This window comes from Dioscorea cayenensis, chromosome 8, assembly GCF_009730915.1.
Source record: "Dioscorea cayenensis subsp. rotundata cultivar TDr96_F1 chromosome 8, TDr96_F1_v2_PseudoChromosome.rev07_lg8_w22 25.fasta, whole genome shotgun sequence".
NCBI lineage: Eukaryota > Viridiplantae > Streptophyta > Magnoliopsida > Dioscoreales > Dioscoreaceae > Dioscorea > Dioscorea cayenensis.
This window is the reverse complement of record NC_052478.1, coordinates 3,580,697-3,601,907: the sequence shown is the minus strand read 5'-3', so window position 1 is coordinate 3,601,907 and position 21,211 is coordinate 3,580,697. Positions and strand designations below refer to the sequence as shown.

General features: G+C 34.8%; 2 protein-coding genes across 2 annotated transcripts; both read left to right on the top strand.

Moving 5' to 3' along the window:
* Positions 1 to 625: 625 nt before the first annotated feature.
* LOC120267569 (VAN3-binding protein-like) lies at positions 626 to 3,587 on the top strand. The gene is given in 9 exon segments (XM_039275248.1): positions 626 to 1,040; positions 1,042 to 1,107; positions 1,208 to 1,330; positions 1,994 to 2,408; positions 2,493 to 2,774; positions 2,861 to 2,910; positions 2,998 to 3,055; positions 3,133 to 3,173; positions 3,175 to 3,587. Coding segments are annotated over 9 exon segments (1,401 nt in total). The 5' UTR covers positions 626 to 842; the 3' UTR covers positions 3,343 to 3,587.
* A 4,566-nt stretch (positions 3,588 to 8,153) lies between these two features.
* LOC120266926 (dymeclin) lies at positions 8,154 to 21,076 on the top strand. Its single transcript, XM_039274580.1, has 18 exons — positions 8,154 to 8,538; positions 10,091 to 10,330; positions 10,791 to 10,854; positions 10,982 to 11,111; positions 11,208 to 11,352; positions 12,096 to 12,350; positions 12,425 to 12,509; positions 13,497 to 13,599; positions 13,894 to 14,019; positions 14,095 to 14,208; positions 14,575 to 14,693; positions 14,799 to 14,886; positions 15,001 to 15,093; positions 15,189 to 15,278; positions 15,380 to 15,499; positions 15,611 to 15,702; positions 19,500 to 19,554; positions 20,869 to 21,076. The coding sequence occupies exons 1-18, from the start codon at positions 8,352 to 8,354 to the stop codon at positions 20,896 to 20,898; spliced, it is 2,136 nt and encodes a 711-aa protein (XP_039130514.1). The 5' UTR covers positions 8,154 to 8,351; the 3' UTR covers positions 20,899 to 21,076.
* The last annotated feature ends 135 nt before the right edge of the window (positions 21,077 to 21,211 follow it).

Sequence of the window (21,211 nt, the reverse complement as noted above, 5' to 3'; positions counted from 1 at the left end):
TTTTAATTACTAATATTATAAGTTATATAAATAAAAACTTAAATATTATTAAAAAAATTTAAAATTATTTTTTAAAATACTTTTGAAGTAGATTATACATCTACTTTAATAGTATGTATAGATTAATATAATTTTTTTGCTAATTTAAATTAAAAAAATATTTGAATAGTTTAACTAAAAAAAAAACTTTTACAACAATTAAAATGCATGAGCAAACAACCGTACCATCACCAATAATCAATGGCTAGACCCACCAACAAAACTAGCCTCCAATCCACCCAATCTTTCACCAAGCCAAAGTTCACATCTAAAAAATACAAAGTTTAACTCCATGGTCCCACCAAACCAAAACACAATGGACTAAACGCAATAGCCACGTTGGAAAACGCAACCTAATCCCAGCCACAACCCATGCACTACCAATTTACCAGCCACTTTCAATCAAATATCCCACAAAGCAAAACAAACCATCTTTCCTTATTTCTTTCTTCTTTCCTCTTCCTTCCTCTCTTTATCACTGCTTTCCCAACAACACCCTCTTACTTTCCAACTACAAAGAAGGGTATTTCAGTACTTTACTCTTCCCACTCTCTCTCAAAAAACACTATCAAATTTATTACAGAGAGAGAGAGAGAGAGAGAGACCAGGGAGACAATGTTCACAGGTTTCTCAGAGTGCAGGTCTTATCAAACACATCTTTACCACTCTCTCTCTCTCTTCACTTCTGACATTCTAAACTCTTCCTATAAAACACCTACAACAACTACACTTCTCTCCTCCCAAACCTCAGTAAACAAACACACAAAACACTCTCACTCTTCTCTGTTTTTTATTTATAATTCATGGAAGAACAAGCAGAACACTGCTCCGACGTGCTCCGGCCACCGGAGATCCCACGTGACCCAATGGAGTTCCTCTCTCGTTCATGGAGTGTCTCTGCTCTTGAGGTCTCTAAAGCTTTAAACTCTCAACTACCTTCTTCAACCATGTCCATCCCTGAGGACCCTTGTGCTGAAGTTGAAGAGTTGCAGGTTTCTGGCAACTCCTTTCACTTTTGCTTCTTCTGCCACCTCTCAACTTGTTCTTGAACGTATCATGTCCCAATCAGTAAGACCCACTCATTCATTCATTTGTACATATGTGATCTTTGTATGGTTTTTTAATGAGAGTACTTAAAAGAGAGTAATTTGTAATGATCTGTTAACAGGAAGTGTCACCATTGACATCAGGGAGGCTCTCACACAGCAGTGGACCACTCAATGGTGGCCAGAACAGTGGTTCCCTTACCGACAGTCCTCCAGTCTCACCTTCAGACATGGACGACGTTAAGGTGTTTTATTATATGTGTGTGTGTGTGTTTTTTTTTAAATATATATATTTTTAAAGATAATTTAGGTTATTTATTTATTTATTTTTGTTTATAAATTATAATAATTGTTGGAATAAAATATAGGAAAGAAATAGATGCTTTCTTTATCTTCTCCCAATAAAACACCTGACAATTTATTTCTCTCTTTCTCTCTCTCTCACACACACACAGAGACAGCGTGATAAATAAAGCTGTGTTTGTGTTTTCAGGACTTTCCGATAATACCCCTAATTGATTTTTATTACCAAAGTATCCCCGGAACTTGTGTACTGGGATGAGGCTTGATTTTGTCTCCTGTAGTTTAGCCTCAGTCAAAGTCAAAGATCTTCTGGATATAATCTAAAGGACGGGGGTATTCTGGGTACAAAATGAGAAGTAGTAGGTGTATTTCGGGAATGAGTTTTGTTTTGTATTATATTTTGTCCACTTGCTCTGTTTCTCTGTGTGTGTGTGTGTGATCTTGTCCTTTGTGGGAAATATTTAGAAGAAGAAGAAGCTTTGATTCCTCGAAAACACAGCGGTTTCTGTTGCGCTGTCACTTGATATGACTGTTTTAGCCCTGGGGGCAAAGTCGTCTTTTTAGCCTCTCTCTCTCTCACGCGTGATGCGTGTTCCGTCGTGCAGTTTTGCAGGGGGAGCATCAACGCCGGGTTGGTGCCGGCGACGAAACCGCCGTACCGCGCCGGCGGAGGGAAGACAGTTGGCCGGTGGCTCAAGGACCGGCGCGAGAAGAAGAAGGAAGAGATGAGAGCCCATAATGCGCAGCTCCACGCCGCCGTCTCGGTCGCCGGTGTGGCTGCCGCCGTGGCAGCCATCGCTGCGGCGACAGCCGCAGCCACGTCGGCGTCCGGGAAGGACGACCGTGCTGTCCGCACCGACATGGCAGTGGCGTCGGCGGCGACGCTGGTAGCAGCACAGTGCGTGGAGGCGGCTGAAGCTCTTGGCGCCGAACGCGACCACCTCGCCGCTGTCGTCGGCTCCGCCGTCAGTGTGCGAAGCCCCAGCGATGTCGTCACCTTGACCGCCGCCGCTGCAACTGGTACTGTATTGCAGCAAGTCATGCCCTTGATGTGTTTGTTGAAATGCCCGTGTGAAGTGTTTTGCTTGTGATTTTGATTGTCAGCGTTGAGAGGAGCAGCAACGCTGAAGGCAAGGGCGTTGAAGGAGGTGTGGAACGTGGCGGCAGTGATACCAGTGGAGAAAGGAGGATTGGGAATGGCAAACTATATTGGAAACAATCACAACAATGGTAATGGTGACCACCATAAGCAAAAAAAGAAGAGTTTGAGCAATGATGATGGTGAGAGCTTGAGCGGAGAACTCGCCGCTGATGAGAACTTTCTTACGCTTTGTAGTCAAGAACTCCTGGCCCGGGGAACCGAATTACTGAAACGAACCCGAAAAGGTCCGAGAATCATTGTAGTTAAAAGATGAATGAATTTCTTCTAATTTTGTTTCATATTGATACTTATAATGTTTGTGAATTTGCAGGTTCACTTCATTGGAAGATCGTTTCGGTCTACATTAATCGAATGGGGCAGGTAATTACTAGTTTTTTTTTTTTAATCCTTTCTTTTGTGCAATGTGCTGGTTGTTGTTCTTATCTCAAATTAATGTTATTATTGCAGGTTATGCTTAAAATGAAGAGCAGGCATGTTGCTGGAACAATTACTAAGAAGAAAAAGAGTGAGTTTTGAATAATTGCATTCCTTTCAGGCAGCATTTGATAGTGTTTACTGAAAGTCATTGTGTTTTTTCTGCAGATGTTGTTATAGAGGTATGCAAGGATGTCCCGGCTTGGCCAGGGACGGCATTTACTCGAGGGCGGGGAGCACCGGAGGTATTTCGGGCTGAGGACAGCCGAACGGAGAGTGATTGAATTCGAGTGCAGGAGTCAGAGGGAATACGATATGTGGACACAAGGCGTTTGCCGCCTACTCGATATCATCGGTGATAAACGGCGTATCATTTGATACTATTAAGTACAGCTCAGTATTGACAATGGTGAGCAAGCTTAGCTGTGCTAGCTGGAGAGTTAGAGGTGGATGGGATGAAGACAATGGTATGGCCCAGCTGAAAGCTAGCAAGCAAGAGGTTCTCACAAGAATGTTCATGGAATTGAGTGAATTGTGAAATTGTGTATTGATTCCAATCTCTTCCCACTGTAAAGAAGAAAGGGAAGGATGATCAAATTTAGAGTGGTGGGGTTCTTTCTTTACTTGATTTGCCTTTTTTTCATTGTGCCTGTGTTGGAGTTGCTTCTATATATCTATCAAGGTTGAATCATGTCTCTCATCTTTCACTATCTAATCCTAGGAAAGAATCTTTGACTGAGTTACTTGGGAGAATTGCAATGCTAGTGTGTTTTGTAGGGACCTCTGCTTTACCTATCTTAAGTGACAGATATTAAACTAGTTGTCTGGGTTTCAGTAAAAATAGTTTGATAATTTTAGTTACCTATGTCTGGTTGGTGGGTAGTATACAAGAAACATCATGTAAACAAAGCTATATTTCATCTTGTGAAGAAGGTTTGTATTTTTTAGCAGAAAATCCAAGATTGATCAATTATGCAGTCTGGCCAGTTTCATTCATTTAATCAGAGTCAAAATCAGGTCTAATCATGACTCACAGACATTGAATTTGATAAATTTGAATAGGTTATCAAGGCTCCACAAATTATTGCCTCATTCAAGCGTGTGATGCTTCTTGATATGGACCATTTATGCAACAAAATAATAATATTTACTTCTTCATTGAGATATTGGCAAGCAATAAGATTTCAACAAAATATCAATGAAGGGCCCTCTTGTGATTCTATCACTGTTATTAATTAAAACAAATGTGGCAACACATTGCACTCAAATTAGCCTTGTTTCTAATGATTTAGCATACCAGAAAATAGACACATGAATAGACATCCACTGCAACCAACAATTGGATTTGGACAAGCAAAGCAAAAGATTTTTTTTTTTTTTTTTTTAAGTGGTTTGATGGCAAGGAATATTGGAATTCCATTTGGTTGGACAAAGTGTGATTTCAAGCTTGCATCAGAGGCCCAAATGGCAACTTCTGGCATACTGAATGGGACTAAAAAAGCACCACTATGTTGAAACAATTCTCTGAAGACATGCTTCTTTGTTTGACTTTGAGGATTTGATCTTATCACTCAAAATCTATAATCACAACACCCACTATTTTGTGTTTTTTTCCTGTGGCTTTGCTCATTCAGACAATGGACCTCATCCTTTGCAAAAGTAGCAATATAAACAAAGTGCTCTTGCTTTGAAAGAATTGACCAAAGTTATAACTCCCAACTATTTTTGGTTTTCTCTTTTCTTAGCTCTTCTTTCTCCTCTTATGATGCACATGGAGAATTTTTCTACAAGCTCTCTCTCTCTTTATTTTTTTATTTAAAAGATTGAGATTTGTTTAAGGGATTAAAAGTGTGTGTTTCAAGTGGCATGTTCACATTGTACAAAAAAAAAATCAACTTACGTTAAATCATTGATCTTTTATGTATTTATTTTTCATTTGTTTGATCAAGGTTGTTTGTTTGAAAATATAATGGTAGCTTGAGTTAAAATATTCGAAAGTTGATAAATATATGAGTTGAACTTGAATATATTTTAGTTTGTTAAATTAAATTATTTTATCTCTTGGCGGAGTCTTTTTCTTCGCCCAAGTTTTTTGTTTGCGTTTTTTTGGTTGTTTAGTGTGTTTTTTGATTTTGTTTGTCAGTTATTGTTTCTACCTCTAGCAAAGCTTTATACACTTTATTGCTCCCCTGTTTGTGACTCTTAATGTTTGCTTGCAATAAATTTGTGATTTATTTATTAAAAAAAAATAGTGTTTTTTATTCTTGAGTCAAGCTCAAGTTTTATTTGCTTAAATTTGATTGAAAAATTTGAAACCTAAAAATGGAGTTTTTAGTTAAGATTCATACCTTGATAATTAAAACATATGAGTTCAATTTAAATGAATCTTATTTAGTATGGTGATCTAATATTTACAAAATAAATACTTTTTTTATTTTCTTTTATAATTTATTAATAGTAAATAATAAAATATTAAACAATAAATTTTATTTCAAAGGGTTTCAGTGAAATATTTTTGATAATTTATAAACAAAAATTAATTATTTATACAAGCATACATACATCCATTTATCTGTTAAGGTTAAAACAACTCAATGGTATGAAGTCAAGTTAGATTAATAAAACTTGAGCTCAACTCAACTCTAAATAAACTTGAGCTTGAGCTCAACTTGATTAACTTGACTTGGTTGGATGACATTTGCAATTACAAGAAGAACATAAAAATTTATTCAAATTCTGGCCCAGTCCATGAAATCCAACCTCATTTCAGCCCAGTACACATATAAAGGAAATTGGTTTATAGCTTTTTGGTTATGTATTCTTTCATACTATTCCAAAATTTGACCTTGTTTTTCTTGTCAAATTGCCTATATATATGTGTGTTTTTTTTGAGTCAATAGATTTGAATGTAGGATTATAAAACAAAATCTATGAGCCAACTTTTATATATATATATATAAATATATATTTAAGAATCTGGATAACCAAGTGTTAAAGATATGCATAAGAGTGGAATTAATATCTCATACATTTATATCCCTCATCTTGCATGGGTCAAACCCATGACATCAATACCTTCCATAGGTTATATAATCTTAATAAATCAATAGGTTGCTAGCTTGATTTAACAATTATTCACAAGTTGGTCTATACAAGATTAAATTCATCAATTGATTGAGTAATTAAATTTGTGATTATCATGCAAGATGCATGTATATCAGCATGCAACATTTATGACCTTAACTTCACTGAAAAAATAATCGCTTAAATTTTGATGTACCCATAAATTTCGCAATTAATATTTTGGAATGATGAATCAGATAGGAAAATGATAAAGTATTTATTTTTATTTTTTATTTTTGTTTATTATAGATGCTTCTCAAGTGTTTGGGATATAGGATAGAAATTTTTACCGAAATTTAATGTATAGCCCTTCCTAATAAGTGAAAAAGCTTGTTAACTTTAAATCAATACTAAAAAGAACCATTTATAATAATTTGAAATTCTTTTGAACTATAAAAAATTCATTTAGTTGCAAATAAAAAAAAATTCTGTAGATTTTTACCTGTAATTTTTTTGGCATAGAAATTATTTTCAGAACCTAAAATTCATATTTTTATTCCAAAATTATCATTTATCATTTTTACTCATTTAAAAATCATTCTCATTATTTAATAATAACACCACCAATATGAGAAATGAATAAACTGAAATTAGAATTAGCTAGGAAAAAAAAGAAATTTAATTTAATACACATCACCTTTTCTTTTAAATATATATATATATATATATAATACGTATGGATACAGTGATAAACATCTATTAATTTATACCAAGCGGTCTGATGTTCCTCAAGAAGACAAAAGAGCTAACGTTTTAAATCAATGCCACGCCCTCTTGACCGTTCGTACTAAAATCCAAGGTTTGGATCATCTGACACGTCATTAGAATAAAAGCATTGGACCCACTGAGAATAGGGATAAAACACAGCTGTAAATGCCGCTCCACGTCAGCATCATACCACCATCTAAGGACCAAAATGCCCCTGCGTGGATTTCAAGTCAATTGATGTTTAGCTTTAATGAGGCTATTCTAAGTCAAAGTCAGGGCTCTTGTTTAAAAAGATTTTATATATTTTCATTGTTTAATGGAAGTTTTGGATGAAAACTGTACTTAATCAATTTAGAAAATGAATTTAATTACAATTTTTTTTCTACATGGTGGAAATTAAGCCGGATAAATAGAATATACACATTAACATTAATCAAAAGAAATACTAGCTCTTATTTAGTAGATTGAATTGGGCATGGAAACCTAAACTTTATATGTACATATATATTTCTATTTTTTTAAAAAGTTACAAGATTAATCATAAGATTAATTTTCAAAATAAACACTTGTCTCTTATATATAGATATGGTGTTTGTTTGGGGAGGATCCAACTCTAAAATCCACGTAAAATAAAAATATATTTGTTCCATGCTAATACATAGAACAGATAAGTGTTCATTGTATTTTATTGAAAAAAAAAATAATTTGCATAATTCAAAGATTAAAATAATTTTTTCCACCCTATCAACTAAATCAAATATTAATTTAAACTTTAAATAATATTCAATATTATTATTTTTACAGTGAAGAGTTTAATTCTCTCCTAATATAAATATTAGTTTAAACTTTAAATAATATTTAATATTATTATAAAAAATATTTATAGTGGAGAGTTCAATTCTTTCTCAATACATAATTAAAAGATAATAATAAAATTATGTATATTTAGGTTTACTTCTCCATATTATTTTTTTCTCCTTAATTTTAATATTCAAGTCAGGAAGATGTATTTTCTCTCCCTATTATTTTACCCAAAAACATATAATTTATGCAATACTTAATAAATTGAAATAACCCTAAAACAACATCTATGATAATAATAGTAAACCACAAGATAACATAAGAAAAGGTTAAATCAAAATTAATAATCACAAGATTTTAAAAGCGCGTGTGAGAAATATACAAGTAAAGCATAAAAATCAACCCATTTGAATATATACACATATAGTACAAAATACCCTTAAAATTGAAAAAAATCAAATCAGATCTAATCTCAAGGCTATTTTCGTCTTTTGGTGCAACGGTGCACAAGCTCTGCCTCTGCGTCGGTTCGGTAGACTAATTAAATTTCCAAAACGAAAATGAAAAATCTCGTCCTGATTTCTCCTACCTTCGTTCCCAAGTCTCTCATTTCTTAAACCCTTCCCCGATCTCGTCTCTCGATGCCCCATCTCCTCAGATCCATACCTCCGTCCTCGCCGTCCTAGATCTCAGCTCCTCTCCATTGATCATCGGCGTTGAGCCTTCTCCGGCGAGTTCTTGGTGAGTTTTTGGCAATGGGAGGCGTGCCGTCGACGCCGCGCGGTGGGAACCTGCGGCAGGAGGATGCGGAGTACCTCATCGGGGAGTTTGTCGGCAATCGGGCTTACCCCGTTTCTTCTGACTTTTGGCAGAAGCTGCTTGATCTCTCCCTCACCGTCCAGTGGCCCCATGACCGTATTCTTCACGCGTGCGAGATGCTCGGTGAGTTTTTTCTGGATCTTTATCTCGTGTTTTGAATCTTGATGGGTACTATGAGGGTTCTTGCTGAATGATGTGTGGCTGTTTGTTGGAAAAGCTTGTTTAGTTGTTTGTATGAGTTCTTGGATTTGATCTTATGTGGAGCATGGATGATATAGAGATTTAAATGTCTGCCTGCATTGTTGGTATGTCTTATCATTTCTGGTGAATAGGAAGTAGTCATGATATAAAGAATTCCTAATTTGATTAGTGTTTTTCCCTCTAATTGTAAGTAGGGTTAAAGTTGTTTGAGTATGAGGTGTTCTGAGTGTATAGTAATTTTTGTAAAGAATTCAATTATTACAAGTATTCTGGATGTATACATCCAGCAACTCAAGCACTTGATGTCTTGTGGCAATACAGCTGATTGGTTATCTTCCTGCACTATTGATTTTTGTTGCAAGTATTACATCAGGTTTCCAAGTAGATGGGCATATATTTTATCTCATGCTTGTAAGTTAGGTGAATTGTGGGTGGCAATGGTGATGAATGATAAAATTTTATTGAGTGCTGCTGAAGCTCTTTTTCTGATAAGAAAATTTGAAGGCATTTGTTCTTCAATTTTTCTTAATTCATTCTCATGTTAATTGCGAACTGGCAAAATGATGATTTTGTGTACAAGATACGGTAGTGTATTTGTACATAGCAAGAAATGATGTCAGAGTGTTAATGGAGATGCTACCCAGCTGACCTTTTCACTAAATCTGCAACTACAGTTGTGGCCTACAATTAGTTCATAGGAATGCTAGGGTAGGCCTTCATTTTTAATTTGTGATGTTAGTATTGATCTGCAGAGAATATATTGATTCCTGAATTACTTCATCATTTTCCAAATATTATTTCTTCTGTCAACAATGCTAATAATCCTTTGTTGAGTCCTGCTGTACCCTCAAGGAAATAAAATATATTAACTTGGGAATATTCGAAGATAAATAAAAAGCAAAGGAGAGAGGGGAATCATCTTGTTCAGCTTTTCGCGGAAACTTGCATGCATTACTTTCCTTCATCTTTTGCTAGACATAAAACTTTGCATTTGGATTTCTAAAGCATTCTGTAATCTCAAACTTAAAACAAAGGAGAAAGGGGAATCATCTTGTTCAGCTTTGCACAGAAACTTGCATGCATTACTTTCCTTCATCTTTTGCTAGACATAAAACTTTGCAGTTGGATTTCTAAAGCATGCTGTAATCTCAAACTTAAAGAAAAGTTGCAGGCGTTCCCGCATATTCCAAGTGAAGCCTACAGTGCCCACTGATCCACAAGGTTCTGTCATGAGGTTGGTTAGGCTTTTAGATTTTAGAAAAATCATAGTGCCGACTCATCATTTTGTTGAAGTCCTACGTGAAATAGCCTACCTTCATTGTGACTTCACAAAAGTCTCTATGTTTTTGGCATCTTTATCTAACTATTTCAATTGAGATTGATACCTTAGTCATGATTATGTGCTGTGTTTGTTTGATTCAATGTCAGTTGCCTATATTCACTGACCTGTTTATTTATTAATATGCATCTGCAGCACAGAATAATCACCACACAAGGCATCTTGGGAAGGTTTTGATTCATTTGGTTCTATGTTTGCAAGACTCTATGTCAAGTTCTACTGCTTCCTCAGCTAGCTATAAGAAGGCTGTGAATGCTACCTACATATCATCTGTGTTTCTTAAGTACATCATTGAAAATTCAAAAAGTGAGAAATTTGAAGATCTATGTCTCAGTTTTGATGAAGATACGAAGATTCATGCTACCTCTCCTACGGGTAAAATTTTTATGATTTTTATAAGCTCATAAACATTACATTATATGTCATTTTTGCTCATATCTATCTCTTTATTTCCTAGCATTTAAAAGCAAGTCACACCTAATAATCAATGCTAATTGCTACTTTATGCGGTTTTCATGCTAAAAGTCTATTTGTTTTCTGACTTTATTTTTACTAAATTTTATTTGTTTCTTTATTCATTTTATTTGGTCTATTGTCTTATTTTAGCTTCACATATTCATTTTGAAAGGATTATTGAAATTTTTATTAATTTTCTATTTATAAATCGCTAAAAAATAAAGAAATAGAAAGCAGAGGATACTTTCTACACAAAAATGCCAAAATTCTATTTCTGTGTAGTTTATTATGCCTTAGTCTCTATGAGTTAATTATATATTAGGTAGGTTGCTGACGATGAACCGCACATCATTATGTTCCCTTGTTCTCTTTGTTTTAGACCAAAGCATAGAGAGTTTTTTTATGCGGGGTGTGCTAAGTTATATTGGTGCGTCAGATGTAAGGTATGTTTTGGTAATTGTCTTTGATTTTTCTTTTCATCTTCTACTTTTTTTTTTGGTTGCTGCCTTCATGTCTCCAAGTAGAGTACTTTATTGTGCATCTGATTTTTTAATATATCTTTATGGCAAGTCCTCACTCATGCCTCCTGCATCATGAACTTCTGAACTTGATGTTCGTGGCCATGTCCACTCAGCTTCGTTCTGGGCCATCCCCTGGTACGAAGGATGTGCATCCTTTCATTGACGCAGCAATGATTCAGGTGATTATGAAAGTCCTCAGATTTTAATTGCGACTCTTTTGTTCAAACCCATCTTTCATGGTTTCATCTCATCATAGCATTTTCTGAGTGATGCAGGAGAGCACTGTGGTTGCTGCTGTTGTTCGCAGATTATTGCTTAATTTTATCATGAGGCCACGTGTTCCATTTAATGGTTCAAATTATCCTGTTTTCCCTGAAGGAAGCCAGCCTGGTGTATTACAAAGAGTTAGTTCTGCTGCTGGTACGGTTATCTCACCCTTTAGTGTGTATTTCCAAATTCTTTTGATGCTTTTGCCTTCATCACAAACCACATTATCTTAGAAAAACTCCATTGCTTCATTCACATGCCATTCTTGTGACTAAAACATTATATCCCTAACTAAATTTTATTTCCTTGTCATTTTGGCACCTACATTCCTGATAAGCTGCAGAAATCAGCTAACAATTAATCAGATTTGTTTCACAAGCCTCTCTTGGCAGCTAGCACTCAAATTACTATTGATCCAACTCCTTGATATTCAGCATCAGTTTTGTGTACATCTGTTGATTTGTGGTTTTTGGCTGTTCTCATTCAGTGTTTCATTTATTTAGCCCTCTATATCAACCAAGAAATTACTGAATTTGCTTTTAGTTGTGTCTTATTAGTTAACTTCTTTCTGTTAAGGATATGGAGTCAATCCTCACAGGCTTGAATATGTGTAGTTCATACTTGACTTGTCTTGGCTTATAGCTCCTTCCTTATTAGCAGGGATGATTAGATCATGACTCTGGTGATAAGAAAGCCTTTTTAATCCACATGTAATCAAGCCTATGTGTTTAAAAGTGGGAAAAATACTTAACAACCTTTTACATGTGACCTATGAATTCAAGGAGTGAGCGGTTGACCTCTCTCTATTGCCCAAAGGAATTTAACTGATTTAGTTGTTATTTCTGCTTTATTTTGCAAAATATGCTTATCCCATTTATTTAATTTTTGTATTGCAGCCAATTTTGTTCTACTGCCCTATTACACATTCAATTACCTTGTTAGTTCAAGCGGTGAAGGTTTGAGAAGTCCCTTGGCTGATAAAAGTTTACTTCTTTTGCTCATCCTCGTTCATTATCGTAAGTGCGTTATTGAGGATGCGTCCATCACAAAAACTAATGTGGAGGCTATTGGCGGTAACTCGTATATGAAAGAGACATACTTCTGTGAAAATCCTTACTGCAAGGCATTGAATAGCGTGAGGGATGTTGAATGTAAGGCCGTAGCTGTTCTGTCTATTTAACCTCTTATCTGCTTGAATCCTGAATTTGACTTATTTTTCTTGCAGTTGATCGTGTTGATATTGAGGGGAATGCACAAAGCGGGCCAGTTGTGAGATTGCCATTTGCCTCCTTATTTGACACTCTTGGACTGTAAGCATAACTTTTATTTGGCTTGCGTTGTGCATTTATATGCTCTGCTCTGGTTATGAAATATATAAATTGTGCTTACCATTCTTTCTTTTGACAATTGTGAGTATTATATCAATATATCTATTTATGTTTTTTAATGATTAGATTTCTAAAATAATTTGGATGGGTTTGAGAAGTAGAGGCTTCCTCCTCTGTCTCTAATATGTTTTTAAGAAGTTCTTGCTATGTTATTTGAAAACTTATCAGTTCAATTGTGCCATAACAACTCATCTCACCTTATTCTCCTGCCGCTCACACTTTTTCCATATTCATTGTCCAAGGGGCCCAACCTTGTCTAAGCCATTGAAAACTTTTCAAGAAATGGTTAACTAGTGGACTTTTCAATCAGGTTTGGCAGCCAATCTAAATGTGGGATTTTAATTTCTTGCCTTTTTAATTGTTAATTAAATTTAAACATTCAAAATTCAAAGCACTTGAGTTCGTAACTGTTTTGCTTCTCAGCAGTTCCATTAGACATTTTGCTGAGTCATGAAAGATGTCTGCTGACAATAATGAAGAGATTTATTGTTGGTTAACCTAATATGAACTTCTCACTATGCTACAAAATATCATATTGGAAATCATCCATTTTTTTTGTCTTGAGTCTCTCTTCGCACTTCATGCCACCAACAATTTTTTATTTTCTCATTGTTTGGTTTAAAGTGTGACATATGCTTCTTGCTTCTTAATTGGTGGATTTTTTGGTTTGTTATTTGTTAGAATGTGTGCAAGAAGAAGAAATGTTTCAGAAGTTAGATACAGCTAACCAAAATTTCCAGAAAGGCTATCACTACTATTTGTCTTCCTGTCGTCCATTAAATCGTTATGACTCTTTTTCTGTGGTCAATCTCCTCTTGTATGATGGAGCACTAATCTTGTACTAAGGAACAATCTTATGTTTGCGTGTATTAATTTACGTGAAGATGTCCTAATTGGTTTTGCTTGCAGGTGCTTGGATGGTGAAAGCTCTGTCCTCTTGTTATATTCTTTGGTCCATGGAAATTCTGATTTTCTGGAATATGTCTTGGTGCGCACTGACTTGGATACATTGGTAAGCATGTATTTTCCTGATCAATGTGGTTTATAAATTTGACCTCATAACTTTTGACCTTTGAGGATTGAGTTAAATTCAACTTGGAGCATCGTTCCTGTTTCAGACTGAAGCAAGAACAGTGCCGCATAGTCTATCCTTATGTTTTCTTTATTAAAGATGATTTGGTTCCACTCCGTTTGTGCATAATTATGACTTTTGAGACAATCATTTTTTAAGTTGTCATATATGAGCAACAACACTGAAGCCTGCAATAATGTACTCAATGATCCCTTTTGTCAATGTTGTCAACAGTTAATGCCAATTCTGGAAACACTTTATAACGCTTCAAAAAGGACACCCAATCAAATCTATATGTTATTAATTGTCCTTCTCATATTGAGTCAAGATTCATCCTTCAATGCAAGCATTCATAAATTGGTAAGGTTTCTTTTCATTTCTTTTCTTTCTTTCTTTCTTTCTTTTTTTCGGATGATAATAAAAATTCTGATGCAGATTCTTCAAAGTGTTCCTTGGTATCAAGAGCGACTTCTGCATAAGACCTCTCTTGGTTCTCTGATGGTTGTGATACTAATAAGGACTGTGAAGTATAACCTCTCTAAGCTGCGGGTATAATTGCAGTGCCTTTTCTTTTAATTGCTCCCTTCAAATGGGACATTAGTTGATTGTTTACTTACCCATAATAATTTTCTTAAATCCAATGAGCTAAGAACCTTTCGTCGAGAGTGCATAACTCTTAAATTTCATAGTTATACTTCAATATTTCGTAATTAGCTTAATGTCATACAATTGACTTAGTTTTACAAAATCTGCAATGTGTGGATGCATCTGGCTTCATAAGTTTTAATAAGATATTATATATGTTATGGACAGCGTCAAAGGCATTTTATATTATCCATGTGATATTTCCCAACTATGAGCTGTTATGCATCTTGCCTTTTCTTTTATTTTTCTCATATTGTGTTGATATCATAGGACGTGTACTTGCATACAAACTGCCTTGCTATTCTGGCAAACATGGCTCCTCATGTTCATAAGTTAAGTGCCTACGCATCTCAGAGGCTGGTTAGCCTTTTTGATATGCTCTCACGCAAGTATGCTTCTTTCTTTGAAACTTTAATGGCATTTTCTTTGTAAATATTGAGTAATATCATGTTATTGGAATGACGTACATGTTAATTTGTGTGTCCTCTCCTCAGGTATATCAAATTAACTGATATCATGGATGATAGTGTCCTTAAAATTGCACCTGACCAATTTGAAGGGAACGTTACAAAAGAAGACATGGTGTTCCTCTTTGATCTCCAACTATTTTACTTTAAGCCTCTTGAATCTGAGATGCTGCTGTCTCTTCTTGTAACTCTTAATGTATTCTTTTACTTACTGAATAATTTCTTGCAGTCACCAGAGCTTCACATTTATACAGATTTTCTTCGAATTGTTCTGGAAATTTTCAATGCAATTCTTACATATGCCTTGCCACGAAATCCTGAGGTAATAATTTATAACTTCAGCATCTTCTGTTCTAATGAATAATGTGATAGATGAAACCTGATTAAAATCTTAGTTCTTTCCCATTTTCTAAACAGGTTGTATATGCGATAATGCATCGCCAGGAAGTCTTTCAACCTTTCAAGAATCACCCACGATTCAATGAACTGATTGAAAACATATATACCGTATTCCTTCTATATCTTTTTTTTTTGGTTTGTTAGTATGTTCAGTTGAAAATGTATACTTGGTTTTGGCATGCTCTGTTTGTAATGTAATTATTTTGCAGGTATTAGACTTCTTCAATAGTCGTATGGATATGCAGCAAATGGAGGGTGAATGGTCTGTAGACAAAGTCCTTCAAGTCATCATTACAAATTGTCGATCATGGCGTGGTGAAGGAATGAAGGTGAGCATCTTTTTTTATTTATAGTTTTTGCAAGTCTTCGTATCAATGCTGAACCCATGAAAAGTGACATACTTGATCTGGTTTCTCTTTCTGCTGACTTTGTGTTGACAGATGTTCAATCAGTTACGCTTCACTTATGAGCAAGAAAGTCATCCTGAGGAATTCTTTATTCCATATGTCTGGCGACTAGTTGTGTTCGATAGGTACCCATCTTGGACTTGTTTTCAATACTGATCTCAACTTTAAAATATTTAGTATTATCAGATCAAAACCTGAACCAGTTCAAGCTTGAGTTTTAACTTCAACTGGTTAACTGATTTAATGTCCCCACTGTATTAGTGCCCTACATTTCCTATACATCTTCTTCGCAAATATTAATTCTGCTGCTGTACACTTTTTTGTCTCTCAATGAATACTATTAGTTTCCTCACTAATATGCAGGTCATCTTAATGTCTAAGACTGAGCATAGTATTTATGTATTTTGATTTCTGCCAAGAGTTTCGTAAGAGTTCACAAATATTTGCTTTTGATCGTTGATGTTTTCTGTTTTCTTTTTCATTTCATTTCTCCCAAAGCAATGGCTTTTTGTTGTGGTCTAAAAACTAATTTGTTGTTTTCTATTCTTTCTTAAAGCAATATTTTTGTAATAAGTTTTCACAATGATTTGGAAAGATGAGAAGAAATAACAACCGTAAATAAAAACCTCTCCTTTGATATGGACAAATAGGTTCCTACTTGTTTTTGACAAAATTCCCACAAGAAAAGAAATCCCAAACAAGATATCAAGAATGATTTGAATTGTCCTTCCCCAATAAGGGTTTTCCAGACCGATATGTTATTATGAAAGGAATACATAAATAGCATGCACAAGTTGATGCTCCAATCTATACATATATTGAGGCCCTAGTTACAATCTTTCATAATATGCAAATATAATCCTAGATAGTTTTCTTGACATATTTCTGATTGATTCCTTGACACTCCTCAAATTGATGTTGGTGAATTAACCAGCAATAATTCGCTAGTAAGAAGATGATGACGATTTATGCGTTTATGAAGATATTAACTAGTTGATCTTGAGAAAGAAGATAAGGAAGAGATATTAGTCGTCTATCAAACATATTCTGATTTTTTGTTTTATATAATGGCATTCTATTTCAATATGCTTAGCCTTCTCATGAAAAATACGGTTCTTTGTAATCTTGACAGCACTAGTGTTATCAGCATGCAAAGACATAGGTGAAGATTGTGGAAAGCCAACTTTACCAAGTAATCCACGAAACTGTCCAATCGCAGAGCAAGCAGAAGACATAAGTTTGTGCTCAGTTTCTGCTGAAGATATGGAAGCACTATCCTGTTTTTTACATTTCCATTAAATAAGTGATGTGCCCAAATACATACACCCACTGGTAGTTGATCTGTGAGTGTTTGGATAACCTCCCCAATCAGCACTAGCATATGCAGTTAAATTCAGAGAAGAGCCTTTATAAAAGAATAGTCCACAATTGGGTGTGCCTTTGAGATACCTATATAATCCAGTGAACAATAGCCAAAGGGGAATGTTATGGAGAGGCTATAAATATTAAGATCAATAGCATATGAGATATTAGCATGAATAAAGGTAGATAAGACATGTCTATATAGTGTAGGATCATTCAGCAAATTGCCTTCATTAGTTGTAAGCTTAATACTAATTTCCACTGTATATGTACAGTAGATTTGTTAGTCAGTTGGGACATAGCAATTAAATCGTGCAGATATTTATGCAGATTAAGACACTGCCTCTTGTTGATGGACTTCTTGCCTATGAAAATATTGTTGGTGACCAAGATCTATCATTTGAAATGACTGTTTGAGGGCCTTTCAAATGTTTTGAATACCTTTGAAGTCACTGTTAGTAATCATAAGTCCATTAGAAGAGGTTTGCACGCTTGGACATGCACACACACGCACACACACAAACACAATTTAAAAAAAAAAAAAGAGGATCATATTTGCTTGGTAAAAATTCCTGCAGAAAGAATAGTTTCACAAAATTTTGCGAACTATGCTCTTGTGGCTTGCTTTGAATTGGTGTAACTGACAAACTGTATTACCAGAAGGAACAACCAAACCATCAGGAGGCTTTGTATTGACTGCTTCAAGCATGTCTCCATTTAAAAAAGCATTCTTGACATCCATTTGATATATGGACCAAGAATGAGAAGCAGCAACAGCAATAATTGTACAAAATGTAGTCATTTTGGCCATAGGAGCAAATGTTTCATGATAATAAACTCCATATTTTTACTTATTTCCAAGAGCGATCAAACGTGTCTTATATTGATGTAAAGGGCCATCAGGTTTGAGCTTTATTGTGAAATCTAATTTACACCTACTAGGTTTGATCCCATGAGGACAAGGAATGTGCCATTGATTACCAAGGCATTCAACTTTTTATCCATAGTATATCTCGGAATAGTTTAAACATGTGAGTAAGAAGCAGGAACAGAGATAGAAGACAATGTGGACTACATAGAACCATAATAGTCAGGTGGTTGAGAGATTCTGGACAAGTGATGAAGAGGTGTAAGCTGATCTTTGTCAAGACTAGACTCAGTGGAATATGTGCCTTTTTTGGGAAGCAGCAATGAGAGCAATAGCTTGGCCATCCTGATGAGCTCTTCTTTGATAAACAAAACCAGGCATAAAATGACCATATGACAATGAAAAATCAGTGAACAATGGTAAAGGTAGAAACTTGTGAAGAAACATAAGGGTGATCATGGAAATTATTGTTTTCAACAAAACCAATATTTGAGATATATGAATTCGGTTGGCTGCAAGATCATAGCAATGAAAACCTTTTGGTGGACAACATATCCTAGGAACATACATTTCACAGATTGAGCAGACAACTTATGTCGCTCTTTTGAAGTGAAATGAACAAAGCAGAGACAACAAAAGGCATCTAAGAAGCTATAGTGGGAGCTTCATTTGTAAGAACAGTAGTAGTTTGTCAATTGATTAAGAAAAAAAATAGCAGTTGTTGCAACCTCATCTTAAAAAGTTAGGAACAAAAGAATGAAGAAGTGTTTTTCTGCCAAGGCGACTCATAACCTTTGCATTGTTTTTCTGCCAAGCCGTTTGAAAACTAGCATGCTAATTTTGTTTTGGGCTTTCTTCAGTCCCGTCCACATTACCCCATAGTTCTTGGTCCATAATAAAACACTACAAGGTAAACTCCCATGGAACATAATTTTTACCATTGAACAAAATAGGAATGATGGCAGATTTTGGTTGGCAATCCCAAAATAAAATAAAATAAAATTAAATTAAAAAGAAAGACAAGTGCTCCTGAAATGATATGACTGGAATAGGAGCTGTAAACATCAAAGAAAAACTTACCTTAGAGATGATCAACACCAAGACAAAGTTGTAGCTGGTCCACAAAAGCAAGATGATCTCAAATTGGAAGAGATCTGCAATCTGATGACCAATAGATCAAGCAGACAAACCATACTTCGATAGTTGAGGTAATAACTAGAGCACAGCAGCAGATACAGCCAATAAAGAAACCTTAGATGAGTTTTAAAGACAAATCTCATATACCATTGACAAGAATCCCACAGGAAAAAAAATGCAAAGCAAGAGGTCAAGAATGAGTTGAATTGTCCTTCCCCAATGGGTTTTCCAGACCTATATATTGATATGAGAGGAATACATAACTAGTATGCTCAATTTGAGGCTCCTATCTATATATACTGAGCCCCAAGTTACGATCTTTCTTAATATGGAAATATAATCCTGGACTGATTCTTTGACATGTTTCTGATTGATTCCTTGACAGTTTTTCAGTTGTTTTAATTCACTTGTCTTTATATACTGCCGTAAATAAGAATCTCTCCTTGAATTTGGACAAATTAGTTCCTATTTGCTTTTTAGTTTCTTTAATTCACTTATCATTATATATGTTTAATATTCTCTTTTCTCTGACTAAAATGTTTTCATGTGATTCAGTTTCTCCTTCAATCTTGATGCCATAACTTTGTTCCCAATTGATCAACCTGTATATGTAAGTACTGTTGAGAGAATGCTTGTTTTACTTTCTACTAGTTAATTTATATTTTGTGTAGTTCATGGTGATACTTTGATTGAACAGATTGCTGAAATATGTAGTTAAACTTCGCAGTTACTGTCTATATGTATCTTCATATGCATGTTATGTGTTTGTTGGTATGCTGAACATGTTTGTGTTGATACATTTATGCGTGTGCTCTTTTAGGGGTGGAACCACAAGATGAATAGATATCATTTTCTTGAAGTACTATGTAAACTTGGAATTGATTATTAATTAATGCCATTTACAAGCATATATTACTTGTCCGGTCAGACTCTTATAGTTGAACCATAGGAAGATTTAGACAAGCATTACTCTTATTAGCTTTCATTGGTTAATTGTTAAAATTTTGGGCATCCTATTAAATGAATAGATTGAGATGGAGATTTTTAAGGGCCTCTTGTATGAAAGCACACCTTTTTTTTTTATAATATTTATGTGATTTACATTTCTTTTGGCCGGCCTTCGTTTCTACTTAAATCTAAATCCTTGATCTTTTGGGTTGTGTATGGTTGTTTGGTTAGAGGTATTTATGAATATTAATATTTTTACAAAAAACAACTAGGAGATATGTCTTTAAATAAGTAAATTTTGTAAAAAAAAAAATTGTATATGGGATAATTTCAGGGTGTTAGGTTGGAGAATGTGCTTTATAAGTCTGACTTAAGTCTTTTCTTTTCCTCTATAAATTTCAACAGCAAAACAAGTACTTGTTTATTGCTTTCTAGAGATAGGGCAAGATGTTGAATAGCCAAAGTTACTTCAGCTTAATATAGGCACAAATGTGGTAATACAAATGATGAAGTGATGACATGATTGGTGGATATAGTTCATCATACTTACGCAACTGGTGTGACTTGTGTTAGAATTGCAACTGTTAGATTATCCCACTACTGTTGTATGGCAAATGTATGCAAATGCCTAGTTCCGCAAGTCTATATCTGATAATGTGGATTGACTATATATAGGTCATCTGTTTGTATTTCATGTCCATTAGGATAATATATCAGTCACCTCAGCCAAACCTTTGTTTGAACCATTTGTTTTCAGTATTGTTTGTATGTAAAAGGGATATAGGAAATTTATAACTAAAATAGTATTTATCCGTTGATGTCCATCTTGCCATCTTGGCCATGCTATCTCTCTCTCTATTGGATAATGTTTTTATTTTTGTTTATTTTTTTTGAGGAGATGTCTTTGGAGTGAAGATTTTTTAGTTTTAGTTTTATCTTTATTTTATTATTATCAACATGAACGTCTTCTCTGCAGGAAACTCAGTCTGGTGAATTAGATGTGTAAAGCGAATATCACCTGCCTTTTATTCAAACAAGCTTTTCATACTGAGCATCCGGATGATCGATCAGGAGCACCAGTGTACATAATACCAGGAAATATTCATCTCATTCTTTGTGTTCATATCAGTGCGACTCATCAGTGTAACCCCAGAATGTAGAGGTCTCATATTGAATAGCAAGATAATTTTGAGTAAATTTTCTTTCAAGGTTTAATTAATCATTGTAGTTAATTGGTCAAATCTGATGCTTTGTTTTGCATTTATTTGACAACAGTAATAAAACAAAGCTGTAAGTCTTTCATCAGTAGTTATGGTGCG